Genomic DNA, 17,829 nt, shown 5'->3' with positions numbered 1-17,829 from the left:
GCCGGGTCTTGAACTGGCACCCATATGGGATGCCGGCACTGCGGGTGGCGGCTTTACCCACTACGCCACAGTGCCAGCCCCCCTACTAGACTGTAAACTCCTTGAGGACTGGGATTGCCTTATCTGTTAGGTACTTATGGAAAAACCAACCATGCTTGTATCATTATTGAGTAACCAACCTATTCAACTGAATATGCTGACACTCCATAAATTGAAATGATATATAATGTTTTTCTTTAAATTAGACTTAATTTTTAAAAAATAAAGTCCTGTTAATGTCAGGTTCCATCAAAGCTAAGTGGTGCTGGACCATGTTTTTAAATAACTTCGCTTTCTTTGTTTCATAATATTTTATTTTGGGAACAGGGGTGTGTCTTAATTAGACCAAACTGAATTGAACAGGATAGTTTTGGTAAAAAAAAAAAAAAGAGAGAGAGAGAAACTGACAAAGGGAGAAGAAACTGTGATATTGAAATTTCAACTATTATTGCTATTTCCCCTTTTTAAAAGGAAGAAGAAGAAGAAGAAGAAAATAAGATGTCTGAAGAAGCAGAAAGACAATACCAACAAAATAAACTGCAGGCTGACCCCATTATTCAGACAGATCAACCAGAAACAGCGGTATCCAGTTCATTTGTGAACCTCAATTTTGAAATGGAGGAAGACTGTGAAATAATTACAGAAAGAAAACAAAATCCAGTTTCTGTCCCACCATAGAATGAAATGACCATCACACTTTAAGCCCTAAGGTTTTGTGTGTGTGCGTGTGTGTTTTTTTAATATATATCAGGAGCCTTCACATTCTTTATTCAGTGGGACTTAATACAATTATTTATATTTTGAATTATCTGAAAAGAAAAAATGTTTCATCATTCTTAGGCTTTATCAAGCAAAAATCACATCTGAAATCGGGATATTTGTACTATACTTTTACCATGTGTTGAATTAGTGCTTTGGTTTTTAAATGATCTATAAAAAAATGCTAAGGATGTTCTAGAGCCCTAATCTCTAATTAAGAAGAGTAGTTATCAAGCCTGTCTGTTACTTGTGCACTTTAAAATAATGAAAGAAAAGGTAAATGGGCAGATGAAGGCCAGTTAAAGGTGAGAATATTGCAGTCTCAGATTAAAATGAGGATTTCCCTCCTAGATTTTATCATGTTATGCTTTGTGTTTCTGTATCTGTTAATTCTGCTCTAAGGATGGCTCATTGAGTGTGTAATAAAAGGAGTAAGATGGAAGCACTTTGAATTTTCTTTCACTGAGAATAACTATTTTATGGAAAAGTATTTTGAGTTTGATTTTCCATTTTTAAATGCAAGTTACTTAATCTTATATTTTTCAATAGTATTCAAATTAAATAACTAGCTTTGACTGTGTTTTAAAAAACACTAGCTATGGAATGGATTTATTAGTGTATTTGTATTCGGGTCATAATACCTAGTGATTATCCTCATGGTTATCTTCTTTGTATCACTCATTCAGCCCTTAATGCCTCCTGTAGGAAAAGTGGTTGGGAGGAGACTGGGGGTCAGATGTAGACTTAACCCATTAGGAGATGTAAAATACTGTACAAAGTGCAACAGCAGCATGATGAAGCCAGTTACCTGTCATTCACTTTTCTGAAGTAGCAACAGTAAGGTGGAGAATTTACTAGAACCAGATTGGCCATTTCTCTACCTATTGGGTTATTTGTAAACTTTACAAAGTTATATGACATGAAGCTAAATTTGAAAATACTACTAGGTATGTGTGTAGAACCTTACAAGGAGTCTTAGACTTTGGTTTGTAACTAAATGTATGAAAGGAAGAATGTGTGAAATGTTTGAGAATTGTTGATCTTAAAAGTCCTTTCACAAACTTGAGCTTTTAGACATTAATGGTTTTGTTAGTAGCTTTCTAAACAACTTTAAGCTTTTAATCTTAAATATACCTATAAGATATATAAAATATGGCTTCAAACTCTCAGTACAGGTACAGTGGACCTATTATGGAAATCTGTTGTCAGTGAACTTGAATTGAAACTTAGGTGAAGAACTTCCAAGTTCATTGGCTAAAGTTTGAAGAATTTAGGAAGGATAATTAAACTCTTCAATAGGAATCTCCAGTTACATGAACTCATGGTATGACTGTTCACGGTGTGATAATGTAATCTTTCTATTCACGGGTATAAATTATATAATTTAATGATAAAAGGATAAAACTTCAGATGACACCATGTAGTTTATCAGTAGCTCTAAAACATGCTAACCTGACTTTTTTTTTCCCTCCAGTGTTTTTTTAACTTCATTTCATATAGTACCTCCAACTTATATTTATTTGGTTATCAAGGACAAGCAAGTATGTCTGAAGATGATCTTCTAATTCTCACCCAGAGTTGGCCTAGAAACCTTGATTGTAGAAGTAGAACATAGTGACTTAGAGAAGGTTTTATGTTTCTTGACTTTTACTTTCACTACTAGTCTAACAGCAGCCAGTCTGTAAGGTTTATAGTTATTCACTGTGCCTTAAACTTTTATACTTTTTTGTTTATGCAAACTATAATATTTCCCATAAATACATTAAATGGTTTGTCTTATTTTAAGCCTCTTTCATTTTTTCCTACTTCCTTTTCAACTCTTTTTAAGAATTGTTATTTCCTGAATCATAATATTCTACTGTCTTCTACTCTTTCATCTCATAAAAACCAGTGTAAATGAAGAGCCTAAATACTGAATTGACATAAATTTTCTACCAAAATTCCTTAACAAAACAGAGTTAAGTTTTGTAAAATGGAGTCCTGGTACTGGTTAATAAAGCCAGACAAAAATTTTATACCAAAGGTTTTAATGAAAGTAAAATATGAGAACCCAGAAATAAAATATTTCTACTCTAATGAATGGCAAAGTCTACAATTTTCAATATCCATACTGTCTTAGAAGACCGAAGGCTGACTGACCATGTAAATTTCAACTATCCCTTAAATGTTCAAATTCTGAATGACTGATGGCAGAAATATTCCACAAAAACTTCATCTCTAAAGATTATACAGATTTAAACTGAGCCCACAGCATATCACACTTGTCATATTTGAGTTAAATGGCACCAGAACTTACCACTTCTTATAAAGCAGTATTTTATCCTATTGCTTCCAAACTTCTGCAACCAAAATTCTAGGAACCCAAACATGTGCTGTGTTCTAAAGGCATCTGAAGTCTTTTATTTAAACCATTTCACAGGATTGGCTTCAGAGGATTCACATGCAGCATTCAAGTGTATCTGGAGGAGGACAGTCCAGGCCTTCCGAGGTCATGTGTCATCAAGGTCTGCAGAGTTTTCACTGTCATTTGCAACAAGAGCTTCTCTGTTTTCATAAGTCCAGAAACCATTCAGATCTATTAGAATGGTGGTGACCGTGTCTCCTTGGTTACTGTTGATTAAATCCTGAAGAGAGATTTTCAAAGGATCCTTTGGTTTTACCATGTCAAAGATTTCATCCTACAAGAGAAAAAAATGTGTCATGGAATGAGTCATTTATCATCTATCACACAATGATCTAAAATTCAGTTACCCATGAACTCACATAACATTTTTTTTCTACTTTTTTTCCCTTTTCCATTTAACAGGCAAACAGGCAAATTCCTTTTCTCTGTGTAAGTCACAGAATTTTACTGGAGATAATTTAGCTATTTGATATTTATCCTTCATTCTATCGATGAAGAAAAAGGCCCTGAGTTTAATCCAAGCTACATAGCTAATTAGTGGCAGAATTATCTATGGTGAAATATAGATATAACCCTATTCACTGTACTTTCCTGTTGCCTTCTAATAGGTGGTAAAGTGAGGTCTACACTTAATTTTTTTTTTTTTTTTTGACAGGCAGAGTGGACAGTGAGAGAGAGACAGAGAGAAAGGTCTTCCTTTGCCGTTGGTTCACCCTCCAATGGCCAGCGTGGCCGGCGCGCTGCGGCCGGCGCACCGTGCTGATCCGATGGCAGGAGCCAGGTACTTATCCTGGTCTCCCATGTGGGTGCAGGGCCCAAGCACTTGGGCCATCCTCCACTGCACTCCCTGGCCACAGCAGACAGCTGGTCTGGAAGAGATGCCACTGGGACAGAATCTGTTGCCCCGACCAGGACTAGAACCCGGTGTGCTGGCGCCGCAAGGTGGAGGATTAGCCTAGTGAGCCGCGGCGCTGGCCTTAATTTTTTTTATCATCAAATTGTCAACTTTATTTTAATTTGAAAGGTAGAGAGTCTTTCAAATATATGTTAGCTCACTCCCCAAACATCTGCAATAACTGGGTCTAGACCAGCTGGAAGTCAGGAGCCCAGAACTCAATCCAAGTCTTCCATGTGGGTGGCAGGGATCCAAGTACTTGAATCCATTACCTGCTACTTCCTAGTGTGCATATTAGCAGGCAGCTAGAACTGGAAGGAGAACCCAGGCAGTCTGATATGGGATGTGGGTGTCCAAAGCAATGTCTGAACAACTGTACCAAATGCCCATATCAAGGCCTAAAATGTTTTGAAAAATAAAAACTCATCAGTTGAAATAAAAATTTAGGGACTGGCACTGTTGTGCAGCAGGTAAAACTGCTGTCTGCAGTGCTGGCATCCCATATGGGCGCTGGTTTGAGTCCTGGCTGCTCCAATTCTTATCCAGTTCCCTGCTGATGCACCTGGGAAAGCAGCTGAAGATGGCACAGGTGCTTGGACTCCTGCATTCATATGGGAGACCTGGAAGAAACTCTTGGCTCCTGGCTTTGCCCAGGCTCCACCTCTCCCTTTCTCTGTAACTCTGCCCTTCAAATAAATAAATATTTATAAAAAATAATTTTAATGCTTCAGATAGAGTGATAAAACTTCATTCCCGGGGCCAGCGCCGTGGCACAGTAGGTTAATCCTCCATCTGCGGAACTGGCATACCATATGGGCGCCGGTTCTAGTCCCAGCTGCTGCTATTCCAATCCAGCTCTCTGCTGTGGCCTGGGATAGCAGTGGAGGATGGCCCAAGTGGTTGGGCCCCTGCACCCGTGTGTGAGATGGGGAAGAAGCACCTGGCTCCTGGCTTCAGATCAGCGCAGCTCCAGCCATTGCGGCCATCTGGGGAGTGAACCAACGGAAGGAAGACCTTTCTTTCTGTCTGTTCCTCTCATTGTCTGTAACTCTACCTCTCAAAAACAAACAAACAAACAAACAAACAAACAAAAACCTCATTCCCAAAACTGATGCTAACTTTTTACTCTAAGCCTAGGACTTGAGGAACAAATTTGGTATTAAAGAATTAGTCATCCAGAATGACTAAACTACTAAAACTTGCTGGAATAGATAAAAAGAACTTCTATATATATATATATTTTTAAAGATTTATTTTATTTATTTGAAAGACAGAGTTAGAGAGAGAGGTAGAGACAGAGAGAGAGGTCTTTCATCCACTGGTTCACTCCCCAGTTGGCTGCAACGGCCGGAGCTGCACTGATCCGAAGCCAGGAGCCATGAGCTTCTTCTGGGTCTCCCATGTGGGTGCAGAGGCCCAAGGACTTGGGCCATCCTCTACTGCTTTCCCAGATCACAGCAGAGAGCTGGATTGGACGAGGAGTAACCGGGACTAGAACAGGCACCCATACAGGATGCTGGTGCTTCAGGCCACGGCTTTAACCCACTGCACCACAGCACCAGCCCCAAGAACTTCTATATTATGAAGTATAAAATAAGAGTATTTTCAAGGAGTTAGCACTTTTTCTAATACTTTTATATTAAAATTATTCAAGAATGTAAGTGCATTTACATTTTTAAAAAGGAATGGTTTAGGTAATGAAATGTATAAACTATTACTCTTGTTATGTTTATGAAATTTCCTTTTCTAGACTGCTTACAGCTTGAAACTGCTGGTTCTTTTTTTTTTTTTTGACAGGCAGAGTTAGACAGTGAGAGAGAGCGAGACAGACAGAAAGGTCTTCCTTCCATTGGTTCACCCCCAAATGGCTGTCATGGCTGACTCCTGGTCTCCCATGCAGGTGCAGGGCCCAAGCACTTGGGCCATCCTCCACTGCACTCCCAGACCACAGCAGAGAGCTGGCCTGGAGGAGCAACCGGGACAGAATCCGGCGCCCCGACCAGGACTAGAACCCGGTGTGCCGGCGCCGCAAGGCGGAGGATTAGCCTAGTGAGCCGCGGTGCTGGCCGAAACTTTTGGTTCTGAAATTACAATGTTTCAAATCTGACTTACTTATATTAGACCAAAATAGCTTTGTATCTTATACTTGGTTAAAATGGTTAGACCATTTTTTAAAAAGACTTACTTATTTGAAAGGTAGAGTTATGGGAGTAGGGGACTGGAGGAGCTAAGACAGACAGACGGACAAACACACAGATTGATTGATTGATTCTGATACTGCATTCCCCAAATGGTGGCAACAGTTGGGGCTGGGCCAAGATCAGGCTCAGGCCAAAGGCAGAATCCAGGAGCTCCATCCCGGTCTCCCAAGTGGGTGGCAGACACCCAAGTACATGGGCCATCGTCTGCTTCCTTCCCACATGCATTAGCAAGGAGCAGGGTTGGAAGTGGAGCAGCCAGGACTCCAGCCAGTGCTCATATGGGATGCTGGTGCCACAGGTGCCAGCCTAATCTGCTGTGCCACAATGAAGGCCCTGGCTAAGGGCATTTTATTAATATGTTACTCAACTTGAATCAAATGGGTAGTGGATACTGAATGTTTTTTCATAGCTGGTGCATGATTACTAACATGTTAAGTACTAGCAGCACATGTTTCAAATTGTAGGAGTGATGTCTCCTTAGATCTAACATCAAAGCAAAGCAAGCAGGCTCTTTGAGGTGGCATACTAAAAAACTGCCTGATCCTAAAACAGTTCCCAAGTTAAAAATTCAGTTCATAATGGGATAGAGTGCCAAAGGGTGCATGTTATATGGCTTTTCTTAGTTTAGTTTTCAGTTAAAATGAATGAATACTTCTGCTATGGTCTTAATATGGTTTGTCCCCTAAGAGGTCATGTGCTGGAGGCATTGCCCTTAGAAGGGATTAATGCCAGTTTCTCAGTATGAGTTAGTTCTAGAGAAAGCAAGTTGTTATGAAGTGAGGCCAACCCAGACACGTTGGCTCCATCTGCACATGTTCTGTTTCCATTTTTCTGCCATGTTGTGCCCTAGTTAAGGGGGCCCTCACCAGAGGCCACCTGGACTTTATTTTAGCCTCTAAAACTGCGAGTTAAATACAATTCTCTTCTTTATGAAGTACTCAGCTTCAGGTATTTTGTTATAGCAATAGAAAGCAAGAATACAAGACTAACAATGCTAAAATTATAGACTTCATAAGTCAATCACTAGCCCACTGTGGTCTGTCTCTAATGATTAAAGTATCAATCCAGAATAAATAACAAGTAACTAATTTAGTATAGTATTTCATGGTTCCTAAGTTGCTTTCATATAAAATTTCTTGTAATACAAATGATTAAACTAGTCATTATGATAATATTATCTGGTAACATGAACTAAAGGAAAAAGTAACCTTGACATCTTGAAATGAGACAGGATCTTGTCCATGGATTTTCATGAGTTCTTGTATGGCCTGTATTTAGTGAAAATAAAGTCCATTTAAAGAAAATCAGATATACCATATACCCCCACCTTGTCCCACAGTCCCTTTCTAATTCTATGTCCTTTCCTATCAGCCATAAACTTCATGACCTCAATCATTCTTGCCAGTCTTTGTAACTTGCTTGATCTTGTTCCATATCCATCAGTAACCACTGACCTTTGTAGACCTATCCCTTAGCTACCAAAACTTTAGAAAATAGTAAGACTGCAGATTGCTATTACTTCACTGGAGTATTCTTTAACCTCAAATGGGTTGTTAGCATGGCCTAGCAATTATTCTGTTATGACTTATTCCTCCCATTTTCTATGAATACTGTCCACACTTTCACCATTTTGAAAGACCCCTAATCTACCATGTCCCATTTAATCCTATACTTTGAAGAGAAATTTACTTCCATTTTTTTCTATTATATAGAAGACAAATTTTTTCCTTTTGAATCTTTAAGAAAAAAATAATGACTGAAGAAACTGAACTGAAAATACTTGAGGCATGAGTCATTAACTGGTAAATGTGAAGCTTGGTAAATAATCAACCATATATGTTCCCAATGTCACTCTGTATGTGGTGCCACTGACATCAGAGTAGTCACAGGGGAGCTCTCTGATACAGATAAAAATCGAGGAGAACTCTGTTACAATGCAGTAGTCGGCCCGGTTGGTATGACCTAGGGTGCATCATCTAGGCCCAGCTTTATCACAGGATCTTGATGGGCAAAGGCTTTTACCAACAGTCCAGCCTAAAAAACCTTTCCTAAAATAGATGTTTTTCTTTAAATATTAACATTCCAAGAACAGAAGATATTGTAAAGAAATCTATGAAAAAACTGTTTAAAGATATTTTTACTTCGCTTTTCTAAGACTGAGTTTTCACTTAATAAGTTTGTCTAAAATGAGGACATGCCTATGATGGGTTGCTATTGTCTTCTTGGATTAGCCACTGATTTAAGACTACATGACATGGCACTTATTAAAAAATGTATCCTAATAGTGGAGTTGTAATTTATCCTTTTAATATTTGCAGTCAATACTGCCTTGAAAAATAATAATGGAAATTCTTTTAGGGAATTTAACATGAAAGTATGTCATTTTTGCATTTAAAAAAACATTTCTTTCTGTTGTTGATCTTGACCATATAAAAATGATACAGTCTAAGAATCTATTATGAAAATAGGATAATGGAGTAGAATACTACTGTATAAATCTGTTCCACCAAGTGGAAAAATTACCACTCAAAATAAGGAATGATTTGACAAGGGAAGACATTGCTGCTTTTACACCTGTTACATTTGAATGCTTATCAAATTACAACCAAATTCCACTTCAGAGCTGATGATATTATTTGTAGAGATCAACTAAGGCCAAAATAAGGGCCTCAGCAAATCTGTCTTACCCTGAAATGAATGCAGCACATGATTCTAGCTTGTTTAAAATGATTTTCATTTTTTTTAATACAATAGCAATTAAAAAATCTATACTTGGGGCTGGTGGGCTGGTGCTGCAGCATGGTGGGTGGGCCCACTACCTATAGTGCTGGCATCCCATGTGGGAGTCAAGTGGAGTCCCGACTACTCCACTTCCAATCTGGTTCTTTGCTATGGCCTGGGAAAGCAGTAGAAGATGGCCCAAGTCCTCAGGCCCAGAAGACTTCTCTCTGCCTCTGCCTCTCTGTAGCTCTGCCTTTCAAATAAATATTTATATATAAATAAAAAAAGGAATCTGTGGATGCTCTGACCTTGTTTAATTAAAGCTTAGGATTTTACAAAACAGTTTTTGATCAATAAGAATGGAGAATCTCTTATGTGCCCACTTATATTTTTTAAAAATAAAAGGGAAAATCCCTAAAAACATATTTGATTTCCTTCTGAAATCTGTTATGTAAATCCTTTCATTAAATTTGAAAACCACAAGTCAGGTAAACTGTCACTAAGTAGGTAATTTAAACCAAATGACATAATATGTTTTAAGAAGCAGTGACCCAAATGAGGCTTACCCTAAAGAAGTAATTAAGCGAAAAGACATTCAGATAGCCCTTGTTCTCAATATCTAGCAGTTTAAAAATATACTGGAGAGCCGCAGGTTCCTTTCTGTTTTCTAATGCAAGAACAAAGTCCAGGTAGGTCTTATAGTCCTGCAGGAAAGAAAATGACATTCATTACAGGCCTTAGTTGAAACTAACTTTTCAAATGAATATTCGGAGATCTGAAGTTATTTTGTAGTCAAAAGTGGCAAATTTTTTTCTTAAGTTACTATCAAGTGAAACCCATCTTTTTACTTGATATTGGTTTCTAGAAGTTCTATATATAGAAGCTAATCTATCTTGGACCGTTTGGGGAGCTAACTCATTTTCTTAGGCAAGAGCTGTTTCATTGCATGGGTACTTTTGTAATAGACAAAACAGTGACTAGGTGACTGTGCATTACCATTTACTATCTTCATTTTAGTGCAGTTATTCTGGAAAGAATTTTTTATCTGGAACATAACAGTATATTTAATTTACTATTATGAAATGCAGTTGGCTCTCGAAAGATGTGTTCTGTATCTGTGGATTCAATCAATGGTGGATTGAAAATACTTGGAAAACAAATTTGGTATCCACAGGGGGTCCTGAAACTAACCCCCCCTCCCATGGATATCGAGGGACAAGTGTACATGTTTAAAATTTTTAAATCACATAAAATAATAAGAAGCCATCTTGAAACTGCCAGATATTTGACAGCAATGTGACACTGTTCTCTCCCCAGCCCCTAAAAAGGCAAAAGAATATAAATGGAGGCTGGAAGATGTATATAAAGCTAATGACCTACAAACGAGTGTCAGTCATAGATCACTTTCTATATGTGGTGAAAACAAACAGAATACTTGGAAGGCTTTACATTCTTGGAAAAGATTTTTAGGCTAGGTTTAAAAATTCCTTTCTGGATAAACTGCAGTTATGAGGAGCTGAAGAGATGCAGCTGCATCATTGTCTAACTCCATCCACAGTTGTGGCCTCTGCCTTTCTTTATTCACCAGTGGTCATTAGTATACAAAGCACCTCACTGTCCACTGTCAACAGCTGTGGGAGTCACAAAGTAGTTTCTGTGCCTTTCTCAAAACCCATTTCCTTTGCTGTTAGTGTAAACAATGGTATTATCATATTGCTATGAAAGCTAATGTCTCTTCTGACAGTGTTTTTTTTTTTTTTTTTTTTTTAAAGATTTATTTTATTTGAAAGGTAGAGTAATGGTGAGAGTGAGATGGAGAGAAAAAGACCTTCCATCCACTGGATCACTCCCAACACGACTATGAGGCTTGGAGCTAGGTCAGGCAGAATCCAGGAGGCTGGAACTTTATCTGGGTCTCCCATATGGGTGGCAGGGGCTCAAGCACTTCAGCCATCATGTGCTGTTTTCCAGGCACATCAGCAGGGAGTTACATCAGAAACACAGCAGCTGGGACTTGAACCTGCACTCTGATACAGGATGCCTGAGCACTGCAGGCAGCAGCTTAACCCAGTGTGCTGTACATAACACCAGCCCCCTGACCTTTTTTTTTTTTTGACAGGCAGAGTTAGACCGTGAGATAGACAGAGAGAAAGGTCTTCCTTCCGTTGGTTCACCCCCAAATGGCCGCTACAGCCGGTGCGCTGCGCAGATCCGAAGCCAGGAGCCAGGTGCTTCCTCCTGGTCTCCCATGTGGGTGCAGGACCCAAGCACTTGGGCCATCCTCCACTGCCCTCCTGGGCCACAGCAGAGAGCTGGACTGGAAGAGGAGCAACCGGGACAGAATCTGGTACCCCAACCAGGACTAGAACCCAGAGTACCTGCGCCCCAGGTGGAGGATTAGCCAAGTGAGCCGTGGCACCAGCAGTTTTTTTTTTTTATTCATTACATACTACTGTATGATAGGTGTGCTAACAACAAAATGAACAAAATACTAAAATTCTTTTTGCCCTTAGCCCACAGGGCGGTGTTTTTAAGTGAATTTATAAGACCCCAGGCTCTGAATCTTAAGTAATTTGATGTTTATACTTTTAAAAATACTATTACATGCTGATATCAATGATGCAGTATCATATCAGGAAAAAGGCTTATGGAAACAGGGAGCCTAAGTTTTTAAAACTTAACAGATTTAAACTACCATTTCTCCATCATAAGTCAGACACTCCTGGAAAACACGGTCTAAGAAGACATTGGTCATGGTTGCTGTTCCATAGCGGGAGAGTTCTTCCTTACTGAGCATGCCGTTGTGATCCTTATCAAGATTCAAATACTGGCCTTGGGAAGAAAGATAATAAAAAGACACTTATGACCAAAAAAACTATAATTAAAAGACAAAAAATAGACATTAACAAAATGTTCTTTTCATTGGTTGATTTATTTTTACTTTTATTACTGATTTGAGATTCAGAGAGCACTCCCTATGTGTCAGTCTTTCTGCCTCTTTTATTTTATTTATTTATTTTATTTTCAAACTAATTATGTTAGTTAGGGAAGTGGCCTATGTGTAATTACATTAGCTAGCCTTGCAATCTAGATCAGAACAACCTTTAAGCTAGAACCAGTCAAAACCCATCAAGACAACGATGGCCTCTGGGCTCGTTCACATATACTATTTCCAGTGTACACTACTTCAGGACATTCCTAGGTTTCTAAATTAGATGGAGAGGGGCTGGTGCTGTGGCACAGTGGGTTAAAACAGGCCTGCAGCACAGCAGCCCATACAGGCAACAGTTTGAGTCCTGGCTGCTCCACTTCCAATCCAGCTCCCTGCTAATGTGCCTGGGAAAGCACTGGAGGATGGCCTAACTCCTTGGGCCCCTGCACCCATGTGGGAGACCCGGAAGAAGCTCCTGGCTTCAGATTGGCTCAGCTTTGGCCATTGCTGGGAAGTGAACCAGTGGATGGAAGACCTCTCTCTACCTCTCTATAACTTTCAAAATAAACAAAAATAAATCTTTTTTTTAAATCAATCAATTAGATGGAGGTAGGAATCTACAAAAAGCACTAAAATGCTATCACTTGAGAAGAGATGAGGATGCTAAAGTAGACAGAAGACTGCCCAACAGGCTACTGCAGCCCACTAGCCGACAAAGGAATGCAACAGAAGAGCAAACCTATCCCTAGAATGCCCCTCTCTGTAGACCCTGACAACACTTTCTCACATAGCAAGGCAATAGCTCATATGCATAATAAGGCTTCTAGTCAACAAACATCAAATTAATTCTGTTTGCTCTACTGAAAAGAAAGTACAATAAGTTGGGTTCTAAAAACATAAAAGGTTGGTATTAAAAACAATTATATTTGTGTAATATAGAACACTAGCTTTGAAGATAATTAGCCTATCATATGGTAAATTGGCCTATGTACGAAACTGTCCTCTGAACACCAATTACTTGAAAAATGCAAAATTCCAATTTTAGCTTTATGAAAGGAACATACCATAAACCCTTAGGGCAGAAGGAGCAGAAAACCAATTTGTTTCTTGACTCTCCTTGGACAGTTCTTCATCCCTTAGCTAAACAAAGAGACATAATTAGAAGATAGCAACTGTCAAGTGATGTAAGTAGTTTATTTTTAAAATATTTTAAAATTTATTTGAAAGAGTTATAGTGGGTTGCAGGGGCCCAAGTATTTGCGCCATGTTCCACAAATTTCCCAGGCTCATTAGCAGGGAGCTGGATCATAAGTGGAGCAGCCAGGACTCAACTCAGTGCCCATATGGGATGTTGGTGTGGGACAGGCAGTGGTTTCAAATGCTGTGCCACAACACTGGCCCCTGATGTAAGTTGTTTAAAAACATACGTACCTCCAATAAATCATCTAAGAAACTGCATGCTAAAATATCTTGAATTTTTATCTTCCCTTTAAAGAATATAAAGAAACATAATTATTTTATGTCATTTTAAGAACAAGAGCAACTCATTTTTAACACATGACCAATTACACAACTGATTTTTTAAAAACTTATTTTAAAGGTGGAGTGACACAGAGGTATGTTTCATCTGCTGGTTTGCTCCACAAATGCCCATAATAAATAAGAAGATTATCTCCATTTTCCTTTGGGATGTTCTGGAATAGGAAGCAACACAGAGGTGTGGTTAAGAGCAGACAAGTCTCTCTTGGCCCTTCTCTCCTGCTCTCTCGGTTCCTCTCTCTAGCCTCCTCCTCTGGTCTCTTGGCTCTGCTCTCCTCTCTCCTCTTCTCTGCTCTATCTTCTCTCCTTGCTAGCTACTCTCCTCTGTTTCTCTCTTATATTCTACTTCTCTCTTTTTCCTTCGCCGCCCCTTCACTCCGGTCTGTAGGGTGTTCCCCAATAAACCCTTTCCCTTACTCCGGTGTCCGGTGTGCTTTGCGATGGCTAACATTAAGATATAACATTGGTGCCGTGATTCGGATAGCCTCATATTGGTAATCCAGCGTCCCCCAGTGCTCTGGGGTCCTGGATTTCTGCCAGTCACGAAGCACACCTCCAGAACTCTTTCCAACCCACTGAACGCTCTGCGACCTCCATCCACACATCAGCCTTCCAAATTTTGAGGTAAGATGCGGAATGGGAAGCTCTCATGGCGACTGCTACTTGAGTGGTGGTCTACTGTCGGATACTCGCCTGACTACTCTCGTAAAGGTCGTAGCACTGAACTCTAGCCACCACTCCTACTTCTACTTAAGGCCTTTAGCCTCTACGGACACTGTGCCCAGGCAACAGTGGGTGTGAGTGACGACTCCATCTCTGTTCGCCTCTCTACAGGCTAGGCCCTGGGCTCCAGTGGGCGCTTGGGTGACGACCCCGCCTTCTGCTCCCATTCCTCTCCTAGTCAGATGGCCAGGACTTCAAGGACGCTTGCTGTCCACTGATCTGACCTACTGAGTCGCCATGGGAAATTCCTCCTCCCCCGTTCCATCTGATTCTCCTCTTGGTTGCCTTTTAAGTAATATGGTCCTCTCAAATTGGCCCCAGCCCTCAAAAGCGGCCCCTCTATGATGGCACATTTGGCCCTGAGGGATCGGAAGTCAGAGTAGTTTGACCCTGATTGTCGCTCCCCCTCTTCGTGGAGGAACGACACAGGACCCTGAGCTGTTCTTTCGTCTGCTCGGCCCTCCCCGGGTTTGCTGCTGGTTCTTCCCGGGTTGACTACTGACCCTTCCACCTCCGTGGAAGGGTGGTTCCCCCTGCCACTTTCCCCACTTCCGCAGGGGAGCGGCACACCGCCGGCCGGCTCTCTCGGGGGCTGCACAGGTGTTCCTTCAGATAGATGTTCCTCTTAGATGTTCCTGGTGCATGTTGTCTCTCTCCTCCTTTATAGTCCTCTTCCGCCAATCCCAACTCGGCTGCCCACACGCCGAGTACGCTGCTCTCCTCCAATCAGGAGCAGGATCAGCTCCTGGAGGTCATCACTCAAGTTGGCAAGAGGCAGCTGCGTAGAAGCTGTTTTCTCCTCTCCCAGCGCCATATTGTGGGAGAGCAGATGCATAGAATAAGTCTTAATTCCAGTAACTTAGTCTAGTCCGAGTTGCTCCCAGTTGCTCCCCACACCTGATAACGTCTTTATCACTTCCGTGAGCGTTCGGGAAAATGGAAGGGGATTCCATATGTTCAAGCCTTTTCCTATATTTTAACTAAACCTCCCCTGTGTACTTCTGGTCTCCAAGATTTGCACTAGGGGGCAGAGGCCTGAGCAAAAAAATCCTCTCTTCTGCCCCGATCCTGTTATCCTGCAGATGAACTTCCTTATTGCTCCAATCTACAGGCACCGGCTCAGCCGCCTCCTGAGGCCTCAGCAGCGGCTGAAGTTCTGGCGCCATTATCTCCCACGCAGCAGAATCCACCATTGGCTCCGGCCCTGGCCCTGTCCTCACCTCCCCACTCCTGCTGAATTCCAGGGGGCGGTGTCAACCTTTTCTGTCCTATCTGAAGCCCATGGCTCAACTATTCCTCAAAGCCATTCTCAAGCCCCTGTGTACTTCCTCCCTAGCTCCTACCCCCACTCACTGTATCTCCCCCTCCCACCTAGGAATTCTTTATCTCTGAGCCCAAAGTCTACTATCTCTGTTTTATCAGTTTGGGACCGGTCTCCATGGTTTTCAACTGGTCTTTTGTCCCTCTCTTGTCCCAGTCTTACCATAAGAATGGCAAGGGCTCCCTACTTATTGAGAAACAAATTAGGTGTCCCACCCTACTGATAGCTCTTTGTTTTATCATGCAGATGGGAGAATCAGGTTTCCCTGCAGGGACCTGGCCCACTGTACCTAATCTTTCTCTGAATATAGAAAGATCACTCACTACCTTTGAAAATACTGCTTTGTGAAGTAATGCTATAACTAGTACTGAAACAGTATTTTACACTTTGTGTTTCTGTGTGGGTGCGAACTGATGAAATCTTTACTTAATATATACTAAATCGATCTTCTGTATATAAAGATAATTGAAACTGAATCTTGATGTGAATGGAATGGGAGAGGGAGCGGGAGATGGGAGGGGTGCGAGTGGGAGGGAAGTTATGGGGGGGGAAGCCATTGTAATCCATAAACTGTACTTTGGAAATTTATATTTACTAAATAAAATAAAAATAAAAAAAGGAAAAAAAAAGAAAATACTGCTTTGTAACTGGCTGAACTTATTTTGCAATTTATTTTAACAGGTTTCTGGGTAATCAGTACTCAATGAAACAACAATGGGTAATTAGTACTTGTTTTAGATGAATGCAATTTTAATTTCAATTCAGATAAAAATATATCAGCATCCTAAGTCATTTAGGTATAACTGCTAATTTAAATTGGGTAAAACTTTTGTATACTCAACATGTTATTCTATAAAAAACTATTTGGGTTAGTTCATAAACTGTCTATGAAAATATTTCAACATTGCTTGTAACTCAGGCTGAAATTTGATGCGTTACCTTAATCTTAATTTGAAGATTTTTAACAGTTTATCTCAAAATGTAAATCAAGGACATTGGCAGATCGAAAACATCACAAGTATACTAATCTATTCCTCTTTGACATAAAATTAGAATCTAATCCTCTGTTAAAGCAATAAGTTAAAGTAATCTATTATATTCTCTTGATGTCTGTTAAATTCTAATTGTTTAAAAACAGCTGAATTTTTATTAAGAGCTATGGGTTATTTAAATATGTGCATCTTTTCAAACATTTAAATAATTACCTTGTAATAATGATCAAATTTGGTCTATATTATGTCATGATTTTAAGGAATCTTACTTCAACCAGATATTTTGGATTTTCAGCCTTCTTGACATTCTTGACAGGCATTCAAAAAATCAAAAATCAAAGTTTCAAAGAACTTGGACTCTGAAATTTCCAGTAAATTCTGGACTTTGGTTTTTCCAGTTCGGGCCCAACTGAAAAAATCAAAGGACTTATGTCTCTCATCTTGTAGAGACGCCAACTAATCAGGCTATTTGGATTACATTAGAAGTACTGTCAAGATGTGAAGTGGTACTAAATTTTAAGTTTCTAGAATATAAAATATAGAAAAATAAAATATATATAAAATATAGAATTAAAAAGTCTAATCATCTTGTGTTACTAGACACATAGTTATCTTAGTAAAAAAGCCCCAGAGGCCTAAAGGGTTAAATGCTTTGTAAAATCCTACAGGTGCTTTCTAAAATACTGTGTGCAGTAAGCAAATGCCTCTTGTTGGTTAATGAGTTTATAATTTTAAATGTGGCAACTTAAAATCTTGTCATCTACAGTTTTGTATATCAGATTTTTTGCTTATAAAACTACATTTTTTTCTGTAATAACATAGCCAAAATAAGAACTTAAATTATAATTTCTTAGCTAGATTTACTTCGCCATCAGCGAGGTAAACAGTAAACAGGAAAGCCTCCCTTTCAGAACAAAGGGAAAGAAAGTTTTAAAGTGAGAATATAGTTTTCCTCATGGGCATTGTTGGTTCTGTGTTTAGCTGTCTTCCTATAGGTTCTGATGAACTTTTTCCAGCCACATGTATTGTATTCAGTACTTTGGGATTACTCTGTAAACAGATGAAGCCAATAATATATTAAAGGTACCAACTGTGAGAAAGTATGGTTAGCTGAGGTTACTAAAACAAAAGTAATTCAAATCGATTGGTAATTTACAAACAGGAGTTAGATTTTTAAAAAAACTATTAAAACTGCTATATTGGGCCGGCGCCGCGGCTCACTAGGCTAATCCTCCGCCTAGTGGCGCCAGCACACCGGGTTCTAGTCCCGGTTGGGGCGCCGGATTCTGTCCCGGTTGCCCCT

At 39.9% G+C, this 17,829-nt stretch overlaps 2 protein-coding genes and 1 long non-coding RNA gene across 10 annotated transcripts in view; 1 reads left to right on the top strand and 2 right to left on the bottom strand.

The window, feature by feature from the left end:
• LOC100355886 (signal recognition particle subunit SRP54) overlaps window positions 1–2,583 on the top strand; it is an 87,085-nt gene extending 84,502 nt beyond the window's left edge. For all 5 annotated transcript variants that reach the window (XM_051822173.2, XM_070053752.1, XM_008269492.4 and 2 more), the window contains one exon: window positions 511–2,583. In XM_051822173.2, the coding sequence (XP_051678133.1) occupies window positions 511–717 (207 nt within the window). In that variant the 3' untranslated portion in view covers window positions 718–2,583. The remainder of the gene's footprint in view (window positions 1–510) is intronic.
• A 225-nt stretch (window positions 2,584–2,808) lies between these two features.
• The window catches only part of PPP2R3C (protein phosphatase 2 regulatory subunit B''gamma), a 40,969-nt gene continuing 25,948 nt past the window's right edge, over window positions 2,809–17,829 (bottom strand). The window contains exons 8-13 of one of the 4 annotated variants that reach the window (XM_002718140.5): window positions 13,383–13,438; window positions 13,016–13,091; window positions 11,715–11,851; window positions 9,586–9,723; window positions 7,507–7,566; window positions 2,809–3,476 (exon numbers count right to left, since the gene is read on the bottom strand). In XM_002718140.5, coding sequence (XP_002718186.2) covers window positions 3,288–3,476; window positions 7,507–7,566; window positions 9,586–9,723; window positions 11,715–11,851; window positions 13,016–13,091; window positions 13,383–13,438 — 656 coding nt within the window. In that variant the 3' untranslated portion in view covers window positions 2,809–3,287. The remainder of the gene's footprint in view (window positions 3,477–7,506; window positions 7,567–9,585; window positions 9,724–11,714; window positions 11,852–13,015; window positions 13,092–13,382; window positions 13,439–17,829) is intronic. The other 3 variants (XM_017348262.3, XM_008269502.4, XM_070053754.1) reach the window with 3 other exon arrangements.
• Window positions 13,635–16,802, bottom strand: LOC138844630 (uncharacterized). Its single transcript, XR_011380756.1, has 2 exons — window positions 15,111–16,802; window positions 13,635–14,603 (listed from the first exon to the last, which is right to left on the bottom strand). It is a non-coding gene; the product is annotated as an uncharacterized lncRNA (long non-coding RNA).

This window comes from Oryctolagus cuniculus, chromosome 12 (assembly GCF_964237555.1).
Source record: "Oryctolagus cuniculus chromosome 12, mOryCun1.1, whole genome shotgun sequence".
In the NCBI taxonomy this organism is placed as follows: domain Eukaryota; kingdom Metazoa; phylum Chordata; class Mammalia; order Lagomorpha; family Leporidae; genus Oryctolagus; species Oryctolagus cuniculus.
Note: the sequence above shows the minus strand (reverse complement) of the source record. Positions and strands in the feature narration are given on the sequence as shown.